Here is a 13,914-nt window from a genome sequence, read left to right on the forward strand (position 1 = left end):
CAAGACCAATGGTACAGACGAAGCGGATTCAATCCCTGGTGTCGCAAACCTCTTCCACTCTCAGTTTAGCAGCGTGTTTACTAGTGAGATCCTTAGCACCAAAGAAATCATGACCGCCGCTAGCAATGTACCTAGAACTTCTACCCCCAACATACAAATGTCAATCACTAGTGATATGGTGACTAAAGCAGGAAAACAGCTCAAATCCTCTACAGGGTGCGGCCCAGACGGAATTCCTTCGTTAGTCTTGAAACGTTGCCTTGAACCGCTCGCAATACCGCTAACAACTGTGTTCAATCTGTCTCTATCATCTGGTGTTTTCCCTACTTCTTGGAAAGATTCTTTTGTTTTCCCCGTTTACAAAAAAGGATGCAAGCAAACGGTTTCGAACTATCGCGGTATAGCTGCTTTAAGTGCTACCTCTAAGCTTTTTGAAATTATTGTTCTTGAAACGTTATTCCAAAGGTACTCGCATTGCATTTCGCCGGAACAGCATGGCTTTATGCCTAAGAGGTCAACTACGACAAATTTAGCCACCTCCACGTCGTTTATCATACGAGAGATAGAAAATGGACATCAGGTAGACGCTATCTATACTGATCTCTCTGCAGCATTTGATAAGATGAACCACGAAATTGCACTGGCGAAGTTTGACCGTATGGACATTGACAATAACTTGCTGGCCTGGCTACGATCTTAACTCATCGGCCGGAATATGTCGGTGAAGATCGGTGATTTTGTCTCATCGCCAATTGCTGTCTCGTCTGGAGTCCCTCAAGGCAGCCATCTCGGTCCTTTCCTTTTCCTGCTATATATGAACGATGTTCACAGCACCACCAAATGCTTCAAGCTATCGTACGCTGACGACCTTAAGCTATACTTCGTCATAAAGGACCACGCTGACGCTTCCTTCCTCCATCAGCAACTGGAGCTGTTTGGAACTTGATGCTGCATCAACCGGATATCCCTGAACGTGTCTAAACGCTCAGCAACCTCGTTTGGCCGTAAGCGTGCTCTATACCATCACAACTACTCGCTTTTTGGAACTGAGGTGAAGCGTGAAACGACAGTAAAAGATCTAGGATTGCAACTTGATTCGAAGCTAAGCTTTAAAGAACACGTTTCATTCATCGTTGCGAAGGCTTCTTCCCAGTAAGGGTTTATCTTAAGATTTTCAAAGAAATTCTGCGACATTTATTGCCTAAAGGCTCTATTCTGTGCTCTGGTACGCCCAATACTGGAGTATGCTGCAATAGTTTGGTGTCCTTTTTATCAAAATGACAGACAGAGGATTGAAGCCGTTCAGCGGAAGTTTGTTCGCTTTGCCCTGCGTAGGCTTCGATGGCGAGACCCACTCAACTTACCTGGGTATGCCGACCTATGCAAACTTATCAATTTAGAGTTGCTAGAAGCGAGGCGAGACAAATCATCCCGTCGGGATGCGGTTTATTTTTCCAAATCTGTATCATATCTCCAGTCCGCTTATTTTTCGCTCTCCCTACTGCACATACTGTTTACTTAATGAACTTGTTTATCGAGTCAATAAAAAACGCTTTCAATTGTTCAGTATATGCGAAATTGAAACGGAAAAAAGTTGCGTCCGGATTTCGGTCCAGTTCGGTCGAGAATCGGAACAAGCTCGTTCCGGTCTATTTTAAATCCGGTGCGATTGGCTTTGTTCCGACCCACACAAAGTCTAAGAACGAAAATTGTCAATTTTTTCGAGCAAGCGTTATTTGATTGAAAATAAATCATCAGGTGTATTATGCATGTTAGAAACAGTTTGATCGAATTAAAATCATTCAAAACGAGTTTGGTTGTCAAATTTTACTTGACTTCCCAAAGTGGTTTTGTCAAATTTAGAGTGACACGTTGTTTCTCAACCACTGAATATGTACTTTTGATTTTTTTTTGAAACATTGATTGAAAATTCGTTTTTTTTTGTATAATACAGGTCGGACTCGATTATCCGGAATATTAAAAAAAATCATTCCGGATAATCGAATCACAGAAAAAAAAATCGAATTTGCGATTAACGAACATAAATAAATATTATCTTTTTTACTTGAATGATGCAGTGACGTAACTGGAAATTATTTCTAAGGCGAAAAGGGGTAAAATCTTGAGGAGCAAAAAAAATCGAACATTGATTATTTTCACTTAATTCGAACATGTCCCAAACATGCCAGAAGTGACATAATTGGTAACAAATATTCCAAAAGGGATGGTAAAGGTAAGATTTCGAAATAAATTTAACGGGTTTATCGGCTTAATCAGTCCGCAAAAACGATTTGTTTCTTTTTATTTCGACAGTTTCGGTGACTTTATTTCACATGAAAAATTTCAAAAACGAACGCCAATAAAATAAAATACCGGATAATCAAGTCTCCGGATAACCGGGGCCTACCTTTACTTAGCTGCGAAAAATAAATATATTTATTCATTGAATATTTTATAGAGTGCATTTACTAAAATCAGTGCACTTTGTAGAAATGAAAACTCGCAAAAATCGTTGTAAATTTGCCAAACATGTTCCTTTTCAGAATGAACAGTTTTAATGTTCTTTGATTAAATTGACATGGTTTTGCGACTAGAAAACAATCAAAACTATTAGAAAATATTACAGTCGCATATTTCGGGACATTTTATGTTGAATCAAAGACTACATTATATTAAAATGCTACTAAATTCGCTGGAAAATCCTTGTCAGAAGAGCGACTCGTCGCTTCCGATTTTTCTCTGCATGCACAATACAAACCACCCTAATGAAAAACAAGTTTAAAATACCTAATGAACATTAAAATAATTTACATCTGGTTTGGAACGAGTTTTGCATATGCCCAGTTTGAGTATATTTCATATTAAGCCCTCGGTTGCCCAAAAAACGGCCAAGTACTAGAAGGTCGATTTTTGACCAAAAATATTTTTCCGAGATAACACTAGATATCGAAATTTTAAGTATTTTTAAGACATTTGGCATCGAAAAAAAAGTTTCGTTTTTTTTTTTAGAAAATCTATAGTTTCGATTTTTCCAATTTCATGTACTCCTCCTCCCTTGGTAGATTTTTGATGGTCAAAAAATTACAACTTTGAGCGCTTTGTGGCACTCCTAAATCATGTCCGATTGAGCTGAAATTTTGTATAGATGTTTTATTGGGCCAATAAACAATATACATACGGTGTTTGAAATTCGACGATGAAATTTTTTGCATACAGTCATTGCCTCCCTAACATATACCCATTTGCTTTAAAATATGTTACTTGGATTGAAATTACGCACATTCATAGAAATACAAATGAAGAAACCTGAAAGTCTTCTGCGCTAATTAAAAAAAATTTTCACGGGGTTTCGAGTTAACGCAGGTTGGGAACCAAAAACTTTTGAGTGTTTATTGAATAAACTGCCGCTCTAAGCATAACTGTCCCATATTCTGTGCAAACCTTATGGACGCTGGGACAGTTATGCTTGGAGCGGCAGTGAAAGACTTAGTCAAAAAAAAAACCTCCGCTTTCCGAAAGGTCAAAAATAACCGTCAAAGAGGACAATTTTGAATACTGATGGTAGAGCGTCTCGGGTTTTTTCTAAAACCTTTCTTGGTGGTTTCCTTTACGCGAATTTTTGAATTACCGCGGTTTTTTCCGCGGATTTTTAAATTAACGCGGTTTTTTACGGGAATTTTCTAGCTAACGCGGTTTTTTATGCGGATTTTCGAATTAGGGCGGTTTTTTTACAAGGTACGTATCCCGCGTAAAAAATAAACCTGACTGTAAACGAAAAAAAGAAGGGGGGCAGCAAAATAAGTTTTCGCCTGCAGCTCAAATCAGTCTTCGTCCGCCCCTGATCATCACTATCATTTTTGAATTCGGATCGTTTTCGGACAAAATAATAAGAAATCTGAATTATTTTTCAGAAAATAAATCTTTCTTCAAATAGTGTACAATAAATGTATTGTGTACAATAGTCTTAGTACTGCTAGCATTTATTACAGAGACATTCTATTTTTAATAGAATGTCTAGACTACGACATAGTTTGCTATCCCCTATTACTCAACAGTTGTAGAATTTTTTTACATGAAAAGTATATGCGTATTCTAAGAATAACAAACCTTTTGTATGGGAACTTTTCTTACATTTATAGTGTAAATTAGCGGTAACACCGCAGCGTTAAAAAGTGTAAATTATTTATCTGTGCAAAATATTATAAACGCGCCGATTGGAAATATAAAAGAGAACAAACATATTCTTCATCAACAAGTACTTAACGTATCTAATGGTTCGTGACAAGAGCGAAATGACACAAAAATTTAACTGTACAATTGTACATATGTAGTTTTCACTTCACTAATCCTGAATATAAATGGTTGTTGTAGCTGAGAAGGCCTTTGTAAATATATACTTATTTGAGAAAGCATCCAGTTTTCACACGGGACGTTCCACCGCAAAACTTTTTTTTCACAATTTTTGGGATGTTATACAACGCTTTATTGTACAATATTTACAATACTCTAGAAATTCATCGCCATCCGCTGAAAATTTTCATTAGCCTATTGCTCTAAAATAAATTATTAATTAAATATCAATTTTTTCGTGGTATACTAAATTTACTTTTACTACTAAAAATAATTCAACTAACGTGGAAATATAAGTTCCACTCTTTAGTGAATGTAAAAAAAAACAATGTTACCATAAATACTAAACATATTTCAAACCTAGATTGCAACTATTGTATTTTTAGGCACCGTCTACACAAAGTTAAAAATCCATTTTGCCCCATTGTGCTCGAGACGGAGTGTCAAATGAATTGCAAAACGAAGGAAATAAAACAAAAGGTTGAAAAATTTGATCACTTGCCTTTACGATGATGAACCAGGCTTTTTATCAACTAAGTTTTCCCGGAAATATTTTATTTTTTGTACAAAAAACGATTCCAAACTTTCAGCACATCGGTAGAACTGGGACTCCTTTGGGTTGTAATAGCGGCAGTTGTCGAAGATTTTAGTCATATCGCCGATGAACTCCGATAGTGTATTGTAATTCTGGTTGTCTACCTTGCTTTCCACTTTTTGGAGATCTACAATAACGATACGATAATATATATATAACTTAAGCATTCTCGCAAAATAATGTTACAGTAAAAAGCTCACTTCACTTAACTTAGAACATACATTAAATAATAAAATATGAACCTACATATATGAATATAAAAAATACTTTACCCATTGGTTCTTTTATCACACGATAGTAATCTGGGGCTTCATCTGGATCAACTGGTTCCATGAATGGCCATGCACTTTTGTGATGCTAGAAACCAAGACAAAAAATGGTATAATTAGGAGCAGAAGACAAACAGAAGAGAAAATTTAGTTTTTTCTCATTACAATAAAAATAAAATTTATTTTTCTACCATTAACTTACCTGCAACTGCTTGATCAGTTTCTTCAGATTCTCAAATTCTTTCGCACTGAGTGTTTTCATGTTGGCAAAGTTGACTGAATTGTTTATTTGACAATTCGGGCAAATATATTCGTCAATGAATTCGGCCTCACTCTGCAAAATACCCACGCATCGTCCATGGAACCAGTCCTGGCATTTATCACAGCAAATGTAAAATCTACAAGAGTCAAAACAAATTTAATATGTTTCTTAAGTAAATAGGTACAGATATAGAAAACTTACTGTGACTCATCGTACGGTTGTTTGCACAGGCAATATAGTTCTTGTGTTTCCCGCGCGTGTTTGCACTCGCTACACACAAATTCGTTGATTTCTTTCGACTGCTCCTCTGATATACCAACGCAATCCCCATGAAACCAGTTATTGCACAAATCACAACCAACATAGAATCTTTAAAAGAGACAAAGTTAAATCATGTTGAACTTAGGCATGGTAAAGTAGTATGGTTTTACTTCGTGTCATCGTAAGGCGTCCGGCAAACACAATAAATTTTTTCCTTTCTGTTCGACATCCTTTTCTTGTTTGATTTGGATGATCTTTCCAATTTGTTTGTACTGTTTCCATGCTTTTGTGCTTTGGAAGTGGGTTCTTTGGATGTAATTGTTGTAGATGTTCTATAATTAACAAATGTCAGTAAATGAGCTCGACCAATTGAAGTAAAAACCTACTTTTTCTTCGTTGAAGCACTTTTCTCTGCAACAGTAGATTTAGTCATCGTTGCTCCATGCTTGGCATTATTGTCCTGTTTAATCTGCTGTTGCTCTTGCTTACAACGCGCTGCCAGCTCGACAGACAGTTCTTTCTGAATTTGTACCTGTAATTCCCGTTCGAGATGAGATCGCTTCTTGAGAATGTCTTTCTTCAGTTGCTCTTTGTGGCGATTTAGTTGAGCCTAAAGAAGCAAACCCGAATGTAAAGGACATATGAATTTTTTCACTGAATAAAAACTCACCTGCAACTTATTCTGCCTTTGTTGTTGTTGTATGAGCGTCTGTTGCTGTTTCCGTTTTTCGTTGCTCTTTTTAGCTGCCTCCGATCGAGAAATGGAGACCGGCGTTGAACTTGGTAACGGATCCGGTGCTTCTTTCGTTGCATTGACGGATGCTACAATTGCTGCTGCAGCTGCCGCCGCGGCCGCCGATGCAGCAGAATCGCTTTGGGAAATGACCCGTTTTCTACTACAACCTAGTCCTGGATCGGGCGTCGCAACGGGTATAATCTTTCGTTCCACGGAGCCCAGCGGATTTCCAACCGATTTTGTCGGACGACGTTTCGGAGTGTCCATCATCCAGTCATCGTCGTCATCTTCACCTCGATATGTTCGCTTTTTGGCCTTTACTGGTGTGCTATGCTCTCTTGTAGCGCTCATGTTGCTATAGTTATGCTGAAGAGCAATGGCTGCATTTCCGCGGTCATCGGTTTTCATCTGATTCTCCTGATAACGCTGCAAGTTTAGTAACTTCTCCTCAATCTCTGGATTGAGATTTTCCTGTTTCAATGCGTTTTTAATTGCTAAAAGTGTTGAAAAATCTTTAAAAAAAAAACGGAAATTCCGAGAAATGCCAAGAAGAACTTACTTTGTTGAATGTAATCGGGCGTAACCACAAACGAATCGTTTTTCTCATCTAACCGTCTGGTTTCGCTGTTGCAAGATGATTCTTTTTTTATGTTTGGTGAATTTGAAGCTTCCTCTGTTAGGGGAATTTGATCTCCCATGGGTGAGAGCTGTAAACTCGGTGATTGCAGATTCACCATTGTTGGCTTGGATAAATTACTGGCCAATACTTTTTGCAGTTCTTTCTTGACGATCGGGTTGATAGCCGTAGTACCTCCACCATTTATTACAATATTCGACAGAATCTGCGGTTTGCTATCGTTGCTGCTGGTGCTTGCAGCTGTTTTTATGGTTGTTGTAGTGCTTATCAGCGAACCCGTCAATGGCAGTTGCGAGTCTTCGGCCGTTGGTGTTGTGGTCGTTACCGTAGAGTCGTCCTGTTCATTTGAGTTAGAGAAAAACGTATCCTTTTTAGCAACATTTCAAATATATTTTCAAAAGTTTAAAGTCTAAAAAGCGAACGAATCCCGATTGTCACAGTTCATAATATCAGAACAACAGTAAATTCAATTAAGACTAGAGTAGCATAAGCTCGCTGTTTTCAAAATCATGCACCAACCTACTAATAGTGCTGAAGATTAGTAAATTATAAACGTCATTTGAAGTCACCGCATTTTTCTTTAGAATACGCTACACTAATTTGCCAGTAATATTGAAAAGTTCGTGAGGTTCACCTACAATTTGAAATGGACCACTCCATGGACCATGGGGAACATCTTTTATGAAAATTTGTATGCAAGTTTCGATATTTGTAACTTGCATTCAAATACATGTTGAAAAATATTACTTTATCATTGTTATTACTTATTCGCCTTGCCTTTTGACGACTCTCTCTCTCTCCTCTCTCTCTCTCTCCTCTCTATCTCTCTCCTCTATCTCTCTCCTCTCTATCTCTCCTCTCTATCTCTCCTCTCTATCTCTCTCCTCTATCTCTCTCCTCTATCTCTCTTATTACAAAAGTTCACATCAATGGACAACGTAATCCTAATTCCCTAACAAAAAAAAATCTCTCTGCTCTCTCTCTCTCTCTTTTCTCTCTCTCCTTTCTTTTTTCTCTCTCTCTCTTTTCTCTTTCTCTCTCTTCTCTCTCTCCTCTCTCTCTCCTCTCTCTCTCCTCTAAATCTCTCTCTCTTCTCTTTCTCTTTTCTCTCTCTTCTCTCTATCTCTTCTCTCTCTCTCTTTTCTCTCTCTCTCTCTCTTTTCTTTCTCTCTTTTCTCTCTCTCTTCTCTCTCTCTTTTCTCTCTCTCTTTTCTTTCTCTCTTTTCTCTCTCTCTTCTCTCTCTCTCTCTTCTCTCTCTCTCTCTTCTCTCTCTCTCTCTCTTCTCTCTCTCTGTGTCTTCATTCTCTCTCTCATCTCTCTCTCTTCTCTCTCTCTTTCTTCTCTCTCTCTCTTCTCTCTCTCTCTTCTCTCTCTCTCTGTCTCTGTCACTGCTTGTTGCTAAATTGAGTATATACAAGGGGTAGACAAAATGATTGAGACAGGCAAAATTTTACTATTTTACTGGAAAACTATCCTGGTTTCCTATTCTTAGTTGAGAACTTGACGTGACCAATGGACACCGGAAATATATTTATGCAACACGTAGAACTTTTTCTGGCATCTTGTTTCTTTAAGGTTTATATGTTTCCAATAAACTAAAATTCAGTCCGAGTTCATTGGTATCCCAAGGTTAAAAATCTGTCGAAGAATCATCGTGATATGAATTAATTAAGTATGGATGTTGTTTTTGGCGGTTTTTTCTCTTGTTGGGTACAATTTCCTTGAGCATCCTAGCAGAACGCGATGTGGGTGTGTAGGCTTTATTAAACCAAGCAACTTTGCAAACTTATTTGAAAATTTATCTGGACTAACATTTGAAAAGGTTCGAAGTATTTAAACCTCTTCCTCATAAATCAACATATCTAAATAATGACGAGAGATAGAGAATGGTTGTCAATGGAATTCTTAAAAATAATCTTAACTTTTATTTGGAAATAAAATTGAATTCCAGATCCTACACTCAAAAAATATAATTAAAAAAAAACAAAAGGTGATTTTGGAAATATCGATTATTACAGATTTTTTTCAAATGAAGGTTTTAGACAGACAATTTAGTTGCCTGAAAGTCTTCAGAAAAAAACACAGTAGAAACTCTTAAAGAAAAAAGTTTTTGTAACAAAAACGTTTTCGTGTACTATGTACCCAACAGCAAGAAAACTGCAAAAAAAAAACATCCGGAACATTTCCAGTGTCCGTTGGTCCCGTCGAACTCCCTAGTAATTTTTGGAAACTAGAAACTTTTTTTAGTAAAATGAAACCGGTGTCATCAAAATTGATTCATTTCTCGTGAAGTTCTAACTATATAAACATTGACAAAGTTTTGCCTGTCTCAATCATTTTGTCTACCCTCTGTACGCTGCAGAGTGGTTTAAAATAGCAATGTCGTGAACTTAATTCTATAGTGCCTAAGTGCTTTACTTTAGGACTATAGTGTCTTCGAAGAAATTGTTTGTATTGAAATAGTCCACATGATGGTGCTATGCAACAATAGCCATAGCCTACTATGCAAAAAATAAAATTTCTAACTTTTTTGTTTCTGCATGAAACTAATAGTTGTCTTCGGCAAAGTTGTAGATAATTTCATTACAAACAACTTTGCTAACAAGACTTTTGCTCTATATACTGTAGATTTTGAAAGAACTTATGTTTCGTATGACTATGTCCGTAAAATCTGTTTTTTGCTTCTTACTTTTTGGTTTGATTTTTTTTATAAACACACCGTTCTAAAGAATTCTAGGCCTTATCATGTTTTAAAAATTTCATGAAGACACTATGTTAAAATTCCTTTTGGTTCAAAAGATAAAAGCAATATTAACAATAATTTACCCTATTTTCAACTGTGGATTAGAGAAAAAGGGGGACGCCCGGAAGTACACACTCACCGCCATTTTGAAGCTTTAGGTTAGTACTACAAAATAGTGGAAGAGTTACTCGTCCGACTCGTCACAATTTTGAGAAAGAGCCTTAAACATTTTCGTAGTTTTGCGTACTTTTCCTTCAGCGGAACCATGCTATTCCCTAAAATATACATTAATTTCCATGATATTTTTCAGCATTCAGCACAAAATAGTGCAACTTAACCAGATGAACGCAACTCTGAAATCCAAATGAAAAAAGTGTTCGATCGGATATGAAACCAAAGAGTCAAGGTATCGCATTTAGCCTTTCACGCTAGAAAAAATCCGTTTTGATGCTAATGAGCTGTTTGAAAAAGAATCGCGTCTCGGTTAAAAAATTTTCCCTGATTATTTTTCAGTTTTCCCTGATATTCCCAGATCGGAAAATGAGTTCCATGACATTCCCTGATTTTCTAGGTTTCCGGGTTTCGATGATTCATTGGAATTAGATTAAACTAAAAATGTTAAAATTGAAAAAAATCTTTGAAACTTAAAAGTTAAGTAAAAAATTGTCTTACATTTCTCTATCCAGAACTTTTTATCATAGGTTTGGGATTAATGTCAATTTTTACCAAAAATATAACCTGAGGGAAAAATTCATTCTTTTTTTTTTAATTTATTTTAGAATTTAGTACCAATTTTTAATATTCTCATATTAAATTTAAAATAACTTGAAAACGCATAATTCACGCATGCATAATTCACGAAGTTTGTTGCAATTGTTGCTTTTCGATTCGAAATGACTAAATAATCTTTCCGATTCGAAATGACTAAAAAAATATTTGAAAATTTTCAAAATACATATTGAACAAACCATCGCTCTGTAACGCCACGCATCTGATGTCGTTTTCGTTTTCGCGGTGTAGCTACAATTTTTCCGGAATATACTTTGCAGCTTCAAATAAAACATTTTCAGTGTCGTTGCATTGGCATGCGTATTAATAGCTGTCAAATCGTTTTGTTTTGGTCATTATCGCATTCGTCATTTTGTCTCGTTTCCATTCCATATGTCCATCTCGCAAATGTGCTAAAAAAAATTTACCTGACACTTTACCACGTGGAACGAGAACCAAAACAAACCAGTTTTGACACATACGTGTGAATGTGTTGGTAACTTCCTACAGTACACTCTGCTTTTTTCGGGTGTCGTCAGCAGGGATACCAAATGTGCAGATTTGTCTGCAAAACGCAGATTTTTGGAGTCCGTGTGCAGATATTTATTGATTTGCAGATATTTGCAGTTTTTCCACGGTTTCTGCAGATTTTTATCAGAGGCTCCATATATTTGCGCAGAGTTTGTCAAAATGTTTGCAGATTTTTACAGACTTTGGCCTGCGCGAGCCCAATGTTTTTTGGATCACAGATAGATTTTTTTCAGATTTCGAGTACATTTTTCCGGTTTTCCGAGCAGTTGCAGACATTTTTCAAAAACATCTGGCATCTCTGGTCGTCAGGGACAGAAAAAGTGTTGTCAGAGACAGAGAAAAAGGATAGTCCGAAAAGTCAAATAAAACATTTACGGTGTCAAAAGTGTCGTTTGAGTGTAGCTACACCGCGAAAACGAAAACGACATGAATTTGACAAGTACTGGTACCTTTATTTACCGTTGAACGATGCAGTTTTGTTCTTGATTTTAACAGATAGTAGATGTGACCAAAATGCCTTCTCAACGTTGTGTGTGAGGTGCCAGTACACTAAGAACAATTATAAATTCAGCAGAGCAGTTCCCCAAAAATTTTCAAGTTTTGATATTTTTTTACTTCTATTTTAGATAACAATTTTGCTCTTCGAAAAGAGATATTACCTGTAAAAAGATTTTTTTTTTTACAAAAAACCATAACTTTTTTTGTTGATTTCTCCATTATCGGAATCTTTAACTGATGAACTTTCTTAAATAACTAATTTTTCGTTTTTCGCAAGTTTTTTTCAAAAAAATATTTTTCAGAGTATATTTCTTCGGAAAGACAAAATTATTATCTACAACTTTGCCGAAGACATCACACGGATCAAACCGTTTTGGCTCTAAAAATATTTGTCCCCATCAAAACCTTTACAACATAGCATTTTTAATAGCTTCCTAAAAATGGGTCATGTTTCAAAAAATTAAAAGGCATAAAATGGCATCTTTTGCCTATAGAAACGTTTTTTTTTTTTTGCAATTCCGGACATCGGAGATGACTAAGGGGCCATCCAAATACCACATGCACAGCTTTGGGGGGAGGGGGGGTTGATAATGTCCACGGTCCATACAATTTTTTTTTTAATTTATATGGACAGTTGTCTACGGAGGGGGAGGGGGGTGGAGTAAAAATCGTTAAAAATCTGTCCACGTGGTATGTGGATGGCCCCTGAAGTACCTATTTTGATGGTGCGAGAAAGTTTCTTAGCTCGATAACGATGTGAGTTTTCTTGTATTTGAGTTAAAATACCGGATAGCAGATCACAGTAATATTCTAGAAATCAGAAATGCTATTCAATTTTCAACAATGGAAAGGAAACATTTGTCAATTTAAAAGAATGTTGCATTTTGCTATTTTCAACAGTTTTTATACAATTAAAGGCATTCTACTATTTCAAAAAATAGACCCCTCTGGAATTTGTTGACTGGCGCGTCTAGAAAGTTTTTAACCTTTTTGAACGGGTTCGTGAATGGTGAGTGAATATATGGAAAACTCTTAACTATAGAAAGCACATCATCGACAAGAATATTGCTCCAGTTTTTTTTTTTTTTCAATCATTTTTAAAACGATACCAATCCAGTAAAGGTTGATTTCAGTTGCAAGGACTTTTCCGGGCACTCACCACCTGTTCTTAGAAACCGTGAATTACTTTTCAGCCTTATCTCAAAAGTGTTCTCCCTATTAAACCAAATTAGTGGAATTTTTTTTATAATACACTAAGGTCTTATTTATTGCGTGGGATGCATTCCAAATTTGTATGAGACCGCATAAAAAAGACTATTTTTAGTTGAGAATATGATAGTATTCACACCAAAACTGTGATTTTTTTGGTTTTATTTTGAACTAGGGTGAGGGAGGGTATTTTCGACAGAGATTAAAATAGAATCTCAGAGGTTAGGAACAACATTTAAAGCTAATTTTTTGCATGATGCTTCTTCTCATTTCAATGTACCATACTCCAAAAAATAGTTTCGCAGGACGTTCCTAATTTCTGAAATTCTGTTTTAATCACTACTGAGAATAGCCTTTCTTACCCTATGTACTGTGGCTTTCTTTTTTTTTTATTTTGCGATCCCATTTGTTCTAGATGAAAAGAATCGTAGTTTCGTAGTAATATCGAACACCGCTATACTTACCCTATTGCTGTTATTCAGACGTTTGGCAAGATGAACCTTAATACACGCATGAGATAGAGACACACAAGAGGGAACACACCTAGCACAAGTAGTAAAGCAGCCACACTAACCCTGCTCCGCTTGATAAAGAACAAAAGAGTTAACTCATCTTGCTCCCGGCAATTCTGCATAGCACGTGAACTTTCCTTTGCTACAAAATTCGTCTCTTTAATGAAATCCGCTTTTTACCTCAGCACAGTTTTCGTATGTTTTAAAAATACATCTCATATTTGGTTAACAAATAATTCTGCCTTTAGCTTAAGTTCAATTTGTGTAGCTCTAGTATGGAAAAGGGAATACAGCTTGTTGCAACTTATCCGAAATTATATAACCAACAGCGGCGATACACGAAATGTATAGAATAATCGCTTTCAGGATTGTCGGTTCTCGATAGCTCAACTCTGCTTCTTTTTTTCTAGAGGTAGATAAAAATTTTGCTTGCGATGGTTGGCTTTGGAATGAAACGATTTTACAAAAAAACTTAAACGTATTGCTACTTGCGTTTTACAAGAAGAAAATGGGAAAAAATAAATTAAATTATGTCTGATCAA

General features: G+C 36.3%; 1 protein-coding gene across 1 annotated transcript in view; it reads right to left on the bottom strand.

Annotated features, from left to right (window-relative positions):
* Positions 1-3,900: 3,900 nt before the first annotated feature.
* The window catches only part of LOC129726093 (nucleosome-remodeling factor subunit NURF301), a 29,186-nt gene continuing 19,172 nt past the window's right edge, over positions 3,901-13,914 (bottom strand). The window contains exons 10-17 of the mRNA XM_055682712.1: positions 7,033-7,447; positions 6,408-6,967; positions 6,124-6,347; positions 5,908-6,069; positions 5,678-5,845; positions 5,417-5,612; positions 5,218-5,302; positions 3,901-5,072 (exon numbers count right to left, since the gene is read on the bottom strand). Of these exons, the coding sequence (XP_055538687.1) occupies positions 4,855-5,072; positions 5,218-5,302; positions 5,417-5,612; positions 5,678-5,845; positions 5,908-6,069; positions 6,124-6,347; positions 6,408-6,967; positions 7,033-7,447 (2,028 nt within the window). The 3' untranslated portion in view covers positions 3,901-4,854. The remainder of the gene's footprint in view (positions 5,073-5,217; positions 5,303-5,416; positions 5,613-5,677; positions 5,846-5,907; positions 6,070-6,123; positions 6,348-6,407; positions 6,968-7,032; positions 7,448-13,914) is intronic.

The sequence above is a fragment of the Wyeomyia smithii genome, chromosome 2 (genome assembly GCF_029784165.1).
Source record: "Wyeomyia smithii strain HCP4-BCI-WySm-NY-G18 chromosome 2, ASM2978416v1, whole genome shotgun sequence".
Classification (NCBI taxonomy): Eukaryota; Metazoa; Arthropoda; class Insecta; order Diptera; family Culicidae; genus Wyeomyia; species Wyeomyia smithii.